We start from the raw sequence: 16,676 nt of genomic DNA, 5'->3' as shown, positions 1-16,676 counted from the left end.
TGTAGCTCAGTGCCTCGGATTCGGTAAGTGTTCAATGAATGTTAGCTAATAGTGAAACTGTTCTTGTTAGAGTGTCTCCAAATTAGCCGAGGATGACCCTAGCCATTTATCATTGCCGGAGAAACCTTTTCATCAGGTAAAAAGCACCAACAGGTCCTGCCTTGTGAACTGCCACCAAAACACAGAAGATCCTAAATTTAATATAATCCAGAATGTAAACCATTCTCCAACTGCCGAAATAACGGTTCTATGAGTGCTTTTCATTTCCACATTTCCTTGGCTCAAAGCTGGTGATCAGGACCACCAGACCTGGTGGTGATGATGACTGAGTGATGAAACAGTGGTCACAGAGAAAGGTGAAGCCAGTGTAATAAAGATGGGAGGGGCTAAGGGAAAGTATAAGTAACTATTAGGGTGTTCAGAGCAAACCTGGGGACACTGTCTACCTGAGCTAAGGTGGAGCATCTTGTCCCCCACAGCCCTGGCCTCAGAAACCCCCTGAGGAAGATGAGTCCTGAGCCAGAGTCCCTTTCCCATGACAGCTGACTTAGGCAGATGGGCTTTGAGGCATAGCAGGGAGAGGAACCTGGATCTGGAAGTCTAAGGAACAAGGCTTCTTTTTCCTTCTTTGAAAGACCCAAGAGAGGCACAGTCTCCCATCCCCCAGCCTCCTTGGAGCAGAAGGACCTTCATCTGTCTACCTGGAGCCTTCTTCCCTCACCTCATTTATGCCCAGAGCTGCTTTCCCACCCTATTTTGGGTCCCCATGCCTAACCATAGCCATTGATTCTACCAGGTGTTCCTGAGAGTTCCATACTCTGCCGATCTTCTGCATCTCACGGGGAAAGATCTGGACTGCTATGAAATTTATCTTTTATTTGGGTGTCCTTGCTGGTATGTATCCATGAGCTTCTACTCTGTCCTATAAGGCACAGGTCAATGCAGGCTGGAGGAAGGCAGATTGGGGTGTGTAGAGGGTACAAAAGAAGAGTCCAAGAAAAGCGGTCATGGACAGAAGTAGGTATCTCCTGTCCCAGACCACACCCATAGGCTCCCATGAGGCTGAGCTCACCCTTCCAGTGCTAAGCTATGGGATGGGTGATGGTGCTCACTTGCCTTGGAGAGTGCTCGACAGTGAGCATTCCTCACTGGTGATTCCAAAATGTGGGCTTCATCACCCACTGGGCAAGTCCCAGTGTGGTCACAGGGACAAAGAACACATTCCGAAGTCTGATATCCCCCCTATTCCAGAAGCTTAGAGACTCAGAAAGCAGGGAGTGAAGAAGGTAGAAACAAAAGATCAAATGCAAGGGCCCTACCCCCTGCACTCCCTGACTTCCACGAGTCCTTCTGATGGCAGAATTTGCTGGTGAGGCATCTCCCACCACCTCCAGACCATCTATGTTGCATCACTATTAGCCGTGTGAGCACAGACAAGTCAATCTACCTATGCTTTAGTTTCTTCAATCAAAATGGGGACTAACTACATCATAGAGATGTTGTGAAAGTGTTAAATAAATCCATGTAAAGCACTTAGAACAAGAGCTCAATGCCTCCATGCCTCCTGTCCTTTTTCCCTTGGGATTTCTAACTATGTGATCATACAAGGGTATGGGGCGGTGGAGGCCAAGACTTGGGAAGGATAAATGGAAGAACCAAGGGCAGCCGAGGTAAGAACAGTATTTTATTTCTGATACTACAAGCAGCCTTCCTCCCTTTCTTAAGTGTTTTTCTTTAATAATTAATTTTTTAAATATTAAATGTTAATATTAAAAACTTAGAAATATTAAAAAGTAGGAAAAAAATAAACACTTCATAATCTCACCTCACAGTCAACACATGCTAACACTTCAACTTACTCTCAGGCTTCATTTATTTATTTGTCATTCAAATGGTTTATCTTTTTGTTTCTTTGCTTGTTTTTAGACAACTGGATTACTAGACTAATATACATTTCATTATCATTTTTAACTTAAAGAAAGGTTATTAATGTTTCCTTTGCTGTTTAATATTCTTTATAAATACAATTTTAATATTTCCATATATTGATGTACTTTTTTATTTCAAATGCCCTACATTACTATATTGGACACTTATATTTCCAGTGTTTACCTATTATAAATAGTGTTAAAATGAGCACACATTCATAATCTTTGTCTATATCTGATTATTTTAGGACAGATTCTTAGGGTTGGAACTATTAGGTCACAAGTGATGAACTATTTACACTTTTGATGCCTATTTCTAAATTGCTTTTCAAAAAGACAGAATCAATTCACGTTGCTACATGTAGTAAAAGAGTCTTTTCATTGTACTTTCTTAGATTCAATATTATCAACATTAAACCAAAAATTAATAAGTATCAGATAAAATGGTATATCATTTTAATTTACATTTTATTAGAAAAAGAGAGTCAAACATTTTCATATTTCTTGGCCAATCAATTATTTCTTTAAAATTATCCATATTCTAGGGGTACCTGGGTGGCTCAGTCAGCTAAGCATCTGACTTTGGCTCAGGTCATGATCTCACAGTTCATGAGTTCGAACCCCATCTTGGGCTCTGGGCTAACAGCTCAGAGCCTGGAGCCTGCTTGAGATTCTGTCTCCCTCTCTCCCCCTCCCTGCTCATACTCTGGCTCTCTCTCTCTCAAAAATGAAATAGACATTAAAATAATAAGAAAGAAAGAAAGAAAGAAAGAAAGAAAGAAAGAAAGAAAGAAAGAAAGAAAGAAAGAGAAAGAAAGAGAGAGAGAGAGAGAGAGAAAGAAAGAAAGAAAGAAAGAAAGAAAGAAAGAAAGAAAGAAAGAAAGAAAACTATCCATGTTCCTTTCAACTAGGAAACTGTTAACTGTCTTATTTGTCCTAAGATATGTCTTCTATATTAAGAATGTTTTATATGTTAAGAATACTAATTATTTTCTCAGGGACAGTTTTCTCTACTCACGCATCTGTGCAGAAAGACGACCATGCTCCCTACTTGGTATACCTCAAGTCGCACTTCAACCCCTGTGTGGGTGTCCTCATCAAAAACAACTGGGTGCTGGCCCCAGCTCACTGCTACTTACCGTGAGTGTTGGGAACCCTCACTCCCACCCCCTGAAACAGCCGGATTCATTCTACATGAGTGGTTCTCAAAGGGAGGCAACTTTTCCTTCCAGGGTACATTTGGCAAAGTGAAGATATTTTCGGTTGTCACAGTGGACTGAGGGGTGCTGTGCTACTGGCATCTATCTAGAGAATAGGGCCCATGGCAAGGATGCTACTAAACATTCTACAGTGTGCACCCCTCAACAATTACCCGGCTCCAAATGTCACTACTGCTGCCGGGAAGGAAACCTGTTCCATACACTGTGCCTCCTCAGTCTCCCATCAGTTTGTTTCAAGTTTTTTACTGATGAGATAAACGTGTTTTATTAATTAAGGGACCAGCAGGTAACTGAGGGTACACTCAAATTGGACAAATTGAGGAGAATTTTTAAAAATGACTAACGACAAAGGTACGGACAAGTTATAGGGGAAGCACAAAGAAGAGTTCAGTGCCCCCAGGATTAGTATTAGAAGGGCACAGTTACTCCCCCTAGACCTAAAGGGGCAAGAGGAGAGGTTGGTTCAAAGGGGAGGGGAGCCGGGGAGGGTGGGAGGAGAGAGAAAGGAAGAGAGGAAGCCCTGTGTACAGGGATTGCCTGATAGAAGCTGGGGCAGCCCTGCAGGAAGGGAGCTTGGAGGATAAATACTCGAACCTCACTCTTCTCCTCTACTTCCTGGTGCTTGCTATCAACCGAAACCCAAGCAGAGAGCAGAGGACAGGAGAACCCATTGGCTTAATCCATATGTAACACCTTCCAAAGGCAGAGAGCAGGATGAAGCAGGGTTGCGAGTGGGTCTAATGAAACCAACGGATCTCCACCACTCAGGTCCTGTCATTGTCTTACCTCCACCAGAATGGAAATGCTCAGTTGGAGAGGCTGGAGCTGGAGTGGAGGGAAAATATTATTTCTATGCCATGCATGATTTTTCTCTCTACCACATTAAGGATGCTACATGAAAACACAGTGGTTAAGGCTCCACCACCTACTGTGTGACCATGGGGGAATTACTGCTATGTGGTTCCATCATCTGTTAAATGGATTAAAGATAGAATCCACTTCATAGTTTTGTTGTAAGTAGTAAATGAGGTAATCCAGAATCCAGACCGAGCAATTGGCATAGTACCTGACACATTATAACATTTAATATCTTTGATGATGATGGTGGTGGTGGTGGTGGTGGTGATGGTGACGGTGATTACTCCCACCCCCTTCTCCTTCCAGAAACCTGAAAGTGATGCTGGGAAATTTCAGGATCAGAGTCAGAGATGGCACAGAGCAGACAATTAACCCCATTCAGATTATCCGCTACTGGAACTACAGCCATAGCGCCCCCCAGGATGACCTCATGCTCATTAAGCTGGCTAAGCCTGCCAACTTCAACAACAAAGTCCAGCCACTTTCCCTCGCCACCAGCAATGTCCGGCCAGGCACTGTCTGTCTGCTCTCAGGTTTGGACTGGAGCCAAGATAACAATGGTGAGTGTACCTTCCACAGCAAATCAGGGTCATCAGTCACCCATGTCCACAGAGCTGAGAAGAGAGGAGAGGAGAATGGATGGAGACCATGAGGGTGCTAGCAAAAAGAGACTCATCCGGAAGTCCAAAGCTCCTCCCAACCCAGTGATGACACGATGACACAGAACTACCTCCTCCAGGCTCCAGCAGCCGGGGCCACCAGGCCATCGGACTCTGCACACAGGCCACACTACTCCTGACTGCCAGACACATGGTTCACATCAAAGAGGCTGTGCTCCTCCCTTGCATCCAGGCTCATTTTGCACGTAGGGGACACCTCTGAGGACTTGAGTCAGGTCACCCCATATTCCTCCAAGACTAGATACGATGGAAAGAAAACCACTTCTTAAAAGAGTCATGCAGGCTATTTTTCAATCCTCTAGATTAACTCTCATAACCATGCACAAGATCCTTGCCTTTTCTCAGCCCTTTTTTCTTCAGACATACACACAAAACACCAGTTGAAACACAGGGCAGTGACTGCAGAGTCTAAATAACAATTGCGAGCAGTCAACCTTTTTTATCCTGTCTTCCCTCAGGCAGGCATCCTGATTTAAGGCAGAACCTGGAGGCTCCTGTGATGTCTGATAAAGAGTGCCAGAAAACTGAACAAGGAAAAAGCCACAGGAACTCCTTATGTGTGAAATTTGTGAAAGTGTTCAGCCGAATTTTTGGGGTAATCTTTTCTCTATATTCAACATTCATTTGCTTGTATGTGTCTAGTTTAATCGTGACAGCGATTAGAAAATTAGAAAGCCCTCATCCTCTCACAATCTTTTGAGAATTTGATAAGGCTGCACCAGGCCCTCCTTACAGATGACTGTATCCATTAAAGTGTGGCATGCAATCCCTCTAGTTAATAACACTTTGCTAGATTTATTACTCTCATAGCTGCAAGAAAAAAACAGGCATGGCTTTAAAAAAGAATTCAAACTTTTCACAAGGGAAACTCGCTTCACCAGTCCAAATAAATGGGGTTTGACTCATTTTACATGTGAGTTCTAGAGAGGTTTTTCTCTGACTTTCTCAAGATGAAACAATGCTAGTTACAAGAAAGCTAGATAAATGACTCCAGCTTCCTATCTCCCAATTCGATGCTGTTTTCATAACCCATGAGCCTACCTCTGGGCACGGCTCATCCAACTGGGGGACTAGAGGGCTCCTGTGAGAAGATCCAATCATATCTCTCTTGTCTTTCTCCCTCTGCGTGATCTCTGGTAGGAGGTGGCCGTTGCTACTGTCATCTGCAAAAACAAGCTCCAGGGAATCGAGGTCGGTCACTTCATGGGAGGGGATGTTGGAATCTACACCAATGTTCACAAATATACCTCCTGGATCGAGAACATCACTAAAGATAAATGACACCCTTCTACTCTCTCTGTATCCCACTGGCTCTAGTCATTGACTATACAGGCCACTATTTTCTCCAAACTCAAAATAAAAATCTCCAAACAGAAATGCATTACACCAGTAGCCTATGTTTTCTTGGTTGTGTCTCTGCCCATATCCCATAATGATGTGAAGAACCAAGGACAAAACATGACATGAGCACTCATCACACAGTAGTAGGGTTACACCCATTATCTCGTTTAATGCTCACAACAATCCTCTGAGGTTATCTTTTATCCTCACTTTACAAATGAGAAAAATGAGACTAAAAGAGAGTACTTAACATTATCCAAAGCTGACAGACATCAGAGCCTAGAATAGAACCTCCAAATATCGTTTCTCAATCCCATGCTCTCAGCCTCAAAATTATAGGGGAGTCTGTGGCATCACAACAGATTTTGGCTTCTATTTTTCTGCCACTTCTCTTATCATTCAAAGAGCTTGAAGCTTTCACTTGTGGCTAAAATCCTGGGTACTGGAATAATCTCTCCTAAGAATGGCCATGCTCCCTCTCACTGCTACACTGACTGCAGCATGCTACAGGGAGAGAGTTAGCGGATGCATAAGAGGCTAACAAAGAGAACTTCAGGACAGGGTCACGGCCATAAATCAAGTCCAACAGGAAGCCTGGCAGCTCCAGAACAGGGTGAAGAAGTCATCTAGATCCAAGAAGAGTATAATCTCAGGGCAGTGGAAGATTCCAGAAGCAGATATGGCTGAAAGGAGGTGAAGGAAGGGCAGAAATTGGGTTTAGCTACACACAGACCATGGGATTAATAAGGTCAAGAAAGCAGGTACCAGTCCTCTGGTTGAAGACATGGTAAAGAACTTGAAAACTGAGAACTCCGGGGCCCCAAATCTGGAAATGATCATGGAATTCTGGATATCCAAGTGACTGGGGAATACAGGAGAAGGGTGGGTAATCTTCCAACAGATGTAGACTGAGGAAACAACCACACACTACCCTTGTATAATATTTCCTATTCCCTAAATTTAAACACAATCTATACATTAAAGACCTTGGTGTTAGGCAGAATAATGGCTCCCCAAAGATGTCCACACCCTAATCCCCAGAACCCATAAATATGGTTTTTTTTCCATGAAAAAGTCAGTTTTACAGCTGTGATTATGCTTATGGATTTGAGGATGGGGAGATTATCCTGGATTATGTGGGTGGGGCCAGTGCAATCATATGGGCTGTTAAAAATAGAAGAAGAAGAAGAAGAGAGAATATTTGGGCAAAGAGATGTGACAACAGAAAGGCAGCAGAGATTCAAAGCATGAGAAAGACCTAAGCTGCCATTGCAGGTTTTGAAAATGGAAGAAGGGGGCTACAAGGCAAGAAATGTAAGCAGTCTCTAGAAACTGAGAGCGAACCTCAGCTTCCAGCTAGCAAAGAAATGGGAACTTTAGTACTACTATTGCAAGGAACTGAATTCTAACAACAACCAAAATAGGCAAGGAAATGGATTCTAACAAGAAGCACAACCTTGACAACACTTTGATTTTAGCCCATTAAAACTGGTCAAACTTCTGACCTACAGTATTGTAATATAAGAAATTTGTGTTGTTTAAGGTGTTTCTGATAATTTGTTATAGGAGCCATAGAAAACCAATACAACCTTTAAAACATAGTCTCTAGAAGAACTTCTTTCTGGGGTGCTCAGCTGGTTAAGCATCTAACTCTTGATTATAGCTCAGGTCATGATCTCCTGGTTCATGAGATTAACCCCCACATTGGGCTCTGTGTTGACAGTGAGGAGCCTGCTTGGAATTTTCTTTCTCCCTCTCTCTCTCTCAGCCCTTCTCCCCACCCCCAATCTCTCTCTGATAAATAAATAAACATTTAAAAAATAAAATAAAAGAACTGGTTTCTATATTGGGAGGTAAAAACCTTCAAGTGTTCCCAATTGTCCTGAAATAAACTCTAAAACCATCAGAATGGCATCCAAACCTCCTTGAGACCTCCCACCCACCCTACCCATATACTCCCAAAATATTTCTAAATATATCTTCTGCCACTTGACTCTGTGAAATGCAAATATGAGTAAAAGAAATATCAGAAGAAAATGTTAAAAAAAAAAAAAAAAAGCCCCAGTGCTCTCTGTATTTTAAGTTGGCAACGTGGTCAAGACCCAGACTTAACAAAGTTAGAGCCATTAAAAAAAATTCCTTGGGGCACCTGGGTGGCTCAGTCGGTTAAGTGTCCAACTTCAGCTCAGGTCACCATCTCACAGCTCGTGAGTTCGAGCCCCGCGTGGGGCTCTGTGCTGACAGCTCAGAGCCTGGAGCCTGCTTCGGATTCTGTGTCTCCCTCTGTCTCTGCCCCTCCCCTGCTCACATTCTCTCTCTCTCTCTCTCTCTCTCTCTCTCTCTCTCTGAAAAATAAATAAACGGTAAAAAAAAAAAATTAAAAGGTTTACAAATAAACCTTTAACAAAAAAAATTCCTCAAGCTGAAGTCAAGTCTTCAAGTGTTAAAGGCAAGAGCAACCATATTCCAGGCAAGATATTTCCTCTTCACCCATTGCCTATGACTTACACAAAAACAAATCATATTGATCACTATTCAATCAACTCCTCAGTATAAGTTTTTTCTAACAATTTTTTCAGCCCCAATTATTAGAGTGAGTTATCCAAGCACAGTGACCAGCAGCATGGGTTTGGGGGCTGAACTATCAAGACTATGAACCATCAAGACTTCTCTGAGTGCCAAGCTGCATTTCACAGATCCCTTTCCCTCTACTATTCCCTGCACTCCTGACTCCTACATCCGAGGTTGTACTGTGTTCTCCCCTTGAGGGAAGTGCCAGCTGGACTTCACTAATGTTATTTCACTGATCTCAATCCCTACGTCCCCAAAAGGGTTTTATATTGCATTCTGCCTTGGACAGAGGCAAGTTTACTCCAAAATAAAAATATAGTTTTAAACAGGGGCCATTGAGGGTCACCCAATTCTCATTTCTTTCTTAGATCTCTACTTCTCATTATAGAGATCATCAGGGCCATGGCCTCATCTGGAACCTGGAAACACACTGGAGCCTGGAGTGTCATAACAAAATCTGCTTTGTTCATTTGCATGAACTTAATAAAAATAATAAAGGCACATAAGCCATTATAGTTTGAACATCTACTATACATTAGGCACTGTGTTAGACATTTTGATATGCATTCTTTGCATGTAACTCTTCAGATTTATATTCCTCCACTTACTTGAGGTTTCTGAAAAAAACACAGCTAGTAACTTTCCCAAGACCATATAGTTAATAAACAGCAGACCAAGGATACAAACCTTGATCCAACTGACTCCAAAGCCTGTGCCATTTCCTTTATGTTTTCCCATAACTACACTTCTAAATACACAGATGTTTCCTACATACTTACTCTTGCTTTTTTCCTCACATAAGGCAAAAAGCTCCTATTTAGATAACATAAGAAGTTTTATGGCTTCTCCCATGATCTCTGATTTTAGCTCCCAGTGAAAAATTCTTTGAGGTCTGTAGATAGAGAGTCTTCAGGATTCCTATCTAAAGTTAAGGCTTCTCTGGGGACCACTTCATAATATTCTATTTCTATATTCCAGAAAGTGATAGATTTAATCCCAAGATAGGTATAACTAGAATGACAGCACTAGGATATCAACAGGTGATTGGCAATATCATTTCAAATTACGTATTTTGTTAAATAGCTTTGAAGGAGGAACCAGTCTGCCGTGCTGATTCCACCAGATCTCTCCAACCTCCTAACATCACAGCTCCCCAAGTTTAGTCTTGGACTTCTTCTATCTATACTCACCTACTTCCTTAGTGATCTATACCATACATAATCTAACAGTGCCCAAATGTGTATCTCCAGCTTGGGCTTTGCCCTTGACTGTCAGTCTCATATACTCAGCCGTCTACTCAACAGCTACATTTTGATATCTAATCTATATCTCAAACTTAATATGTCCAACTGAACTCCAAGTCTTATTGAAGATGGACCTGCTCCACCCACAGTCTTCCCCATATAAACTGATGACAATCTGATGAGCCTGCAATTTACTCAGGCCAAAAATTCTGGAGTCACTTTTGATTCCTCTCTGTTGTCTCATTTTCAATCTGCAGGAAAATCTTGCCAGTTCCACTTCAAAACATTTCCACGATCTTATTACTTTTCCCTGCCTCCACTGCTACCACCCTGGTAAGCCTAGATTATTGCAATATCCTCTTAACTCATCTCCCTTCTGCTACTTTTGCCTTATTAAACTCAACCTATTCTCAATACAATGACCAAAGTGATCTTTTAAATGTTTTTTAGTGCTTATTTATTTATTTTTGAGAGAGAGAGAGAGAGAGAGAGACAGAGAGAGAGACAGAGCACCAGCAGGGGAGGAGCAGAGAAACAGGGAGACACAGAATCCGAAACAGGATCCAGGCTCCGAGCTGTCAGCACAGAGCCTGACTCAGGGCTCGAACTCAGATCATGATCTGAGCCAAAGCCGGACGCTCAACCGACTGAGCCACCCAGGAGCCTCCAAAGTGATCTTTTAAAATGTAAGCCAAGTTTTACCACTTGCCTCTGCTAAAAACCCTCCAAAGGCTCCCCATCTCAGAATAAAGGGCAAAGTCTGCACAGTGGTCTATAAGGACCTTAAAAATCCCACAGCCCCTTTGATCTAATCTCCCACCTCTCCTCCAGCCACACCAGCCTTCTAGCTCTTCTTTGAGCATGTGAGACACTTACTTGCCTCAAAATTTTTGTACTTTTCCCAGATGCATGCATGGCTTACTTCCTAAAAATTTTGATTAAATTTTATTTTCTCAGCAAAGTCTTATCTGACTACCCTGTTTAAAATTAGAACCCCCACCTCTGATGGAAGTACGTGTAAATATTCATCTTCTATGAAAATTTGACAATGCATATGAGAAACCTTATAATTATGCTTATTCACTGCTTTTAGGCTTCTGCTTTTACAGCTTTTCAAAGATGTTTGCTGTAGCACTATAAAGAGCAAAAAACAGGGTGATTGGTGGTGGTAATAAAAATGTCCAGCCAAGAGGCTGTGGAGAAATGGAAACCCTCTTGCACTGTTGGTGGGAATGCAAACTCGTGCAGCCGCTCTGGAAAACACTGTGGAGACTCCTCAAAAAATTAAAAATAGATCTACCGTATGACCCAGCAATAGCACTGCTAGGAATTGACCCAAGGGAGAGAGGAGTGCTGATGCATAGGGGCACTTGTACCCCAGTGTTTATGGCAGCACTTTCAACAATAGCCAAATTATGGAAAGAGCCTAAATGTCCATCAACTGACGAATGGATAAAGAAGATGTGGTTTATATATACAATGGAATACTACTTGGCAATGAGAAAGAATGAAATCTGGCCATTTGTAGCAACGTGGATGGAACTGGAAAGTGTTATGCTAAGTGAAATAAGTCAGGCAGAGAAGGACAGGTACCATATGTTTTCACTCATATGTGGATTCTGAGAAACTCAGCAGAGGACCAGGGGGAAGGGGAAAGGGGGAAAAAAAGTTACAGAGAGGGAAGGAGGCAAACCATAAGAGACTCTTAAATACTGAGAACAAACTGAGGGTTGATGGGGGGTGGGGGAGAGGGGAAAGTGGGTGATGGGCAATGAGGAGAGCACTTGTTGGGATGAGCACTGGGTGTTGTATGGAAACCAATTTGACAATAAATTTCATTTTAAAAAATGTCCAGCCATAGACTGTTGCTTATAAAAAAAATAAAAAGCATTGCAATCATAAACAATAATATATCCGGTCATTTAAAATGGTATTGTAGAAAGAGCAGAATCAGACGTATAAATACAGAGAACAAATTGAAGTTTGCTGGAGGAAAGGGGGTGGGGGATGGTCAAAATGGGTGAAGGGGAGTAGGAGATACAAGCTTCTAGTTATGGAATGAATAAGTCATGGGGGGGGGGAGGCATAGCATAGGGTATTTCAATGATATCGCAGTACCACTGTATGGTGACAAATGGTCACTATACTTCTGGTGAGCACAGCATAACATGTAGAGAAGTTGAAACAGTATGTCATACACCTGTAACTAATGTATCAATGTGTGTCAACTATACTCAGATAAAAAAACGTAAAAATAAAAAAGGAAAATGGTTTTGTAGAATATGTAATGGCAAGAAAACTTTAAGTATAAAGTTCAGTTTGTAACATAGTATAGATGTTATGGTTCCATTTTTGTGCCCATAGCTATTCGCTGAACACTAATCTTAACACTGAGGGACAGGAGGAAAACAAACAAAAAGATCCCTGTCCTCATGGAGTATACATTCTATCTTAAGGATACAAGCAGTTAAAGAAATTTAAATTTTTATTGTCAGATAAGTGCTATGGTAAAAAAATAAAACGAATTTGGGAGTACTGAGATAACGTTTTTTTAAGTTTATTTTGAGAGAAAGAGAGCACATGGGGGAGGCGCAGAGAGAGAGGAGACAGAACCCCAAGCAGGCTCCTCACTGTCAGTACTGAGCCCCACACAGGGCTCAATCTCACAAACTGTGAGATCATGACGTGAACAGAAATCAAGAGTCGGGCGCTCAGTGGACTGAGCCACCAGGCACCCCATGGGATAACATCTTAGAGGAAGAACGGAGATTCACTTGGCAAAGATGACCCCAAACCTGAGCATGTTCTGAGACTCCTGGGGCGGGGGGGGGGGGGGGGGGGGGGGGGGGGCGGGGAATGCACCTGGGTGGCTGAGTCGGTTAAGCCTCCGAACTTAGGCCCAGGTCATGATCTCACAGTCTGTGAGTTCAAGCCCCATGTCAGGCTCTGTGCTGACAGCTCCGAGCCTGGAACCTGCTTCGGATTCTGTGTCTCCCTCTCTCTGCCTCTCCCCTGCTCATGCTCCGTCTGTCTGTCTCTCTCAAAAATAAATAAACATTAAAAAAATTAAGAATCCTTGGGAATGCCAGGAAAGCAGTAAATGGATTGGAAGGTGTTGTGGGAGGTGGCGTCTCCATTCCTAGAGACATCATGACTAACACGTAGTGAGAATGCCATAATCGGGGTGAGGGAGTGGCATGGGGATGTGTTTATGGCGAGGTGTAATAATAAAGTGTGACAGAAGGTGGGTCCTGCATCCGAGTGTACCCACATGATGCTGAGGACAAAAAAGCAAAGGAAAGGCAGAGGGTGTGAGAGCTCTCCAGGGACATCTAGTACATGAATCTCAGAAGTAATGATGTGGCTGGCAAGTGCTCCCACCGGAACCCTGGGAAGACCCAAAGCCAGCTGGTACAAAGCTAGGGGCTTTGGGGCTCATCAAATGGAACACCAGCCGTTCCTCCAACTCTTTTTCTAGTTCCGTAGAAATACCCAGGGTGCTGAATTACAAAACCTCATTAAAGGAAAGAAAGCCTGAACTGTTGACACCTATCTTTTTCTTAAAGTTTTAATTTAAATTCCAATGAGGTAACAGAGAGGGTAATATTAGTTTCAGGGGTAGGATATAGTGACTCAACACTTACATATGACACCCAGTGCTCATCACAAGTGCCCTCCTCAATCCCCATCGCCTAGGTCACCCATCCCCCCACCCACCTCCCCTCTGGTAACCATCAGTTTGCTCTCTAGAGTTGAGTCTCTTTCTTGTTTTATAGTCATCTTTTACCCTATATTCAATATAAGTTCATCTCAACATGATACTGTTAATTAAATTGATTACACATCAGGAAAACTTCAGTGCTTTTAATGCTCTTTAACCTTTGCTGCACATTGGAACTGCCAGGGGAGACTTAAAAGACATAATGCTTAGGTCCTATCTCAGAGATTCTAATTATTGGCTTTGGGCAGGACCTGAGCATTGGGATATCTCTTATGCAACCAAAACTGAAAATCCAAAACTAACTTGCACCATAAAGCTTACATTATCTACAGCTTTCTCAGAATTTTACAGAATACTAGAGACTGTGAAAAACAATCTTTTAAAAACTCATGTTTACTAATGGTTTCATACTACCATATAGAAACACATTAGCTTTTGTGTATTAACCTTACATACAACTATCTACCTTTCTAAGTTAACTTATTTCCTAATATTTTTTAGATTATTTGGATTTTCTACGTACATAATCATATCTTCTTAAAATAATGACAGTCTTAATAGTATGATGTATAAACCTGTCAAATCACTAAGTTGTACACCTGAAACTAATGTAACATTGTGCGTCAACTATACTCAAATAAAAAAGGAAAGAACATAATGGCAGGTTTATTTCTTCTTTTCCAACCATTATATCTGTAATTGCTTTAATATGACTTTAGGTATATAATTCAGTGGTTTTGCATATATTCACAGAGTTAAACAATTATCACCACTAATTTTAGAACAGTTTTCTTGACCCCAAAAGAAACCCTGTCTCCATAGCAGTCACTACCCATTAGCTCTATCCTCCAGCCCCTGGAAACCTCTAACCTAATTTCTAGCTCTGTAAATTTGACTATTTGGGGCCTTTCATATAAGTGAAATCATATAATTAGTATTGTGACAGGCTTCTCCCCTCAGCACGTTTCCAAGTTTCATCTATGTTATAACATGTATCACTACTTCTTTCCTTTTTACAGCTGAATAATATTCCACTGTATGAGTATATGTGTGTGTGTGTGTGTGTGTGTGTTTATGTGTGTGTCTGTGTGTGTATGTATGTAAATGCCACATTTTGTTTATCCATTCATATGATGATGGACATTTGAGTTGTTTCCATTTCTTGACTATTAGGAACAATGTTTCCATGAATATTCACACACAAGCTTTTGTGTAGACATGAATTTTGGATTTCTCTTGGCTGTATACCTGTGAGTGAAACTGCTGGGTTTTATAAGTATATGCTTAATATTTTGAGGCACTGCCAAGCTGTTTTCCAAAGTGGCTGCACCAGGTTATATTCCTACCAGTAATGAAAGAGAATTCCAATTTCTTCACATCTTCACCAACATGTAGTATTGTCTTTTTTATTATAGCCACCTAGTAGGTATGAAGTGCTATCTCATTGTGGTTGTGACTTGCATTTCCTTAACGACTAAGGATGTTGGCCACCTCCATGTGCTTGTGGGCCATCGGTATGCCTTCTTTGAAAAAATAACTATTCAAAGCCTCAGGTCCAGTTTTTTATTAGAAGGTCTTTTTACTATAGAGGTATAAGAGTTATTTATATATCTCAGATACTAGTCCCTTATTATTTGCAAATATGCAAATATTTTGTCCTATTCTATAGTTGCCTTTTTACTTTTTTGTTGGTGTCCTTTGAAACACAAATTTTTTTTTAATTGTTGAAGTCTGATTTATCCATTTTGTTGTTGTTACTTGTACTTCTGTGTCATATCTAAGAAACCATGGCTTAACCTAAGGTCACCAAGATTTATTACCATAAGTTTGTACCTAAGAGTTGTGTAATTGTAGGTATCACACTTAGGCCCATGATATATTTTTAGTCAATTTTTGAACAGTGTGAACTAAGGATCAACTTTATTCTTTTCTATGTGGGTATCCAGTTGTTCCAGCAAACTTTGCTGAAAAGATTTCTTTTATTGTTGAATTGTTTTGGCACCCTTGACTAAAGTCATTTCACCATAGTGTGAAGGTTTATTTCTGGACTCTAGATTCTGTCCCATTCATTCATATTCTGTCCTTACACAAGTACCACACTGTCCTGATCACTATAGCTTTGAAATAAATTTTGAAATTGAGAAGTGTGAATCCCCCCAAATTTGTTCTTTTCCAAAATTCTTTGGGTTATTATGGGTCTCCAGCAAAATCATATAAATTTTAGGACAAGCTTGTCAATTTCTGGGGGAAAAAAAAGCCAACTGGGATTCAGATAGGGATTGTATTTATCTGTAGATCAATTTGGGGAATACTGACATATTAACAATATTAAGTATGCTAATCCATGAACACGGGATGTCTTTCCATTTATTTAGGTCTCTTTAATTTCTTTCACAATGTTTTAAAGTTTTCAGGGTGTATTATACTTCTATTAAAACATTCCTCTGTATCTTATTCTTTCTAAAGTAACTGTAAATGAATGTCCTCTTAATTTCATTTTTAAGATATTCATTACGAGTGCACAAACACAACTGATTTTTGTATATTGACCTTGTATTCTGTAACCTTTCTGAAGTTGTTTATTATTTATCATGAATTCCCTAGGACTTTCTATATTCAAGATTTTCTATCTCGTAAGTCTTTTCAAAAAACAAACAACTTTTTAATATATATGTCAGAAGAAGCAATACACACAAAGAGATAACTTAAGAGAATTTAACAAAAGATTTATGAAGATGTAGGCAAGGTTAAAGGAAATAACAAGGGATGATGAAGTACCCACATACTCAGGAAGCCACTGCCAAAGCATACTTACCTGGCATTTATATACTACTTTCTGTATCTCTAATTATTCTTTGCCAGTGCAAATATTTAAAATTGTTTTCCCAAAGACTAGTATAATAATAACATTGAGGGTAAATATTTATAGTTACTACTATGCACCAGGCACTCTTCTATGCACTTCACATATATTAATTCATTTAATCCTCATGATGAATTTATGACCAAAAAAAAGCCTTTTCTGTATACAGTGGTATATGTGTTCTTATAAAACTTCAAACTCTATAAAATCATATACAAAAAAAATTAAAGAGCTTGTGAGGAAAATAACA

General features: G+C 40.8%; 1 protein-coding gene across 1 annotated transcript; it reads left to right on the top strand.

Moving 5' to 3' along the window:
- Positions 1-384: 384 nt before the first annotated feature.
- PRSS37 (serine protease 37) lies at positions 385-6,072 on the top strand. The gene is made up of 6 exons (XM_045495935.1): positions 385-456; positions 797-894; positions 2,927-3,068; positions 4,313-4,566; positions 5,145-5,281; positions 5,827-6,072. Exons 2-6 carry the CDS (start codon positions 861-863, stop codon positions 5,965-5,967), a joined length of 708 nt encoding a protein of 235 aa, XP_045351891.1. The 5' UTR covers positions 385-456; positions 797-860; the 3' UTR covers positions 5,968-6,072.
- The last annotated feature ends 10,604 nt before the right edge of the window (positions 6,073-16,676 follow it).

The sequence above is a fragment of the Leopardus geoffroyi genome, chromosome A2 (genome assembly GCF_018350155.1).
Source record: "Leopardus geoffroyi isolate Oge1 chromosome A2, O.geoffroyi_Oge1_pat1.0, whole genome shotgun sequence".
Taxonomy (NCBI): domain Eukaryota; kingdom Metazoa; phylum Chordata; class Mammalia; order Carnivora; family Felidae; genus Leopardus; species Leopardus geoffroyi.
This window is presented reverse-complemented; position numbering and strand designations above follow the sequence as displayed.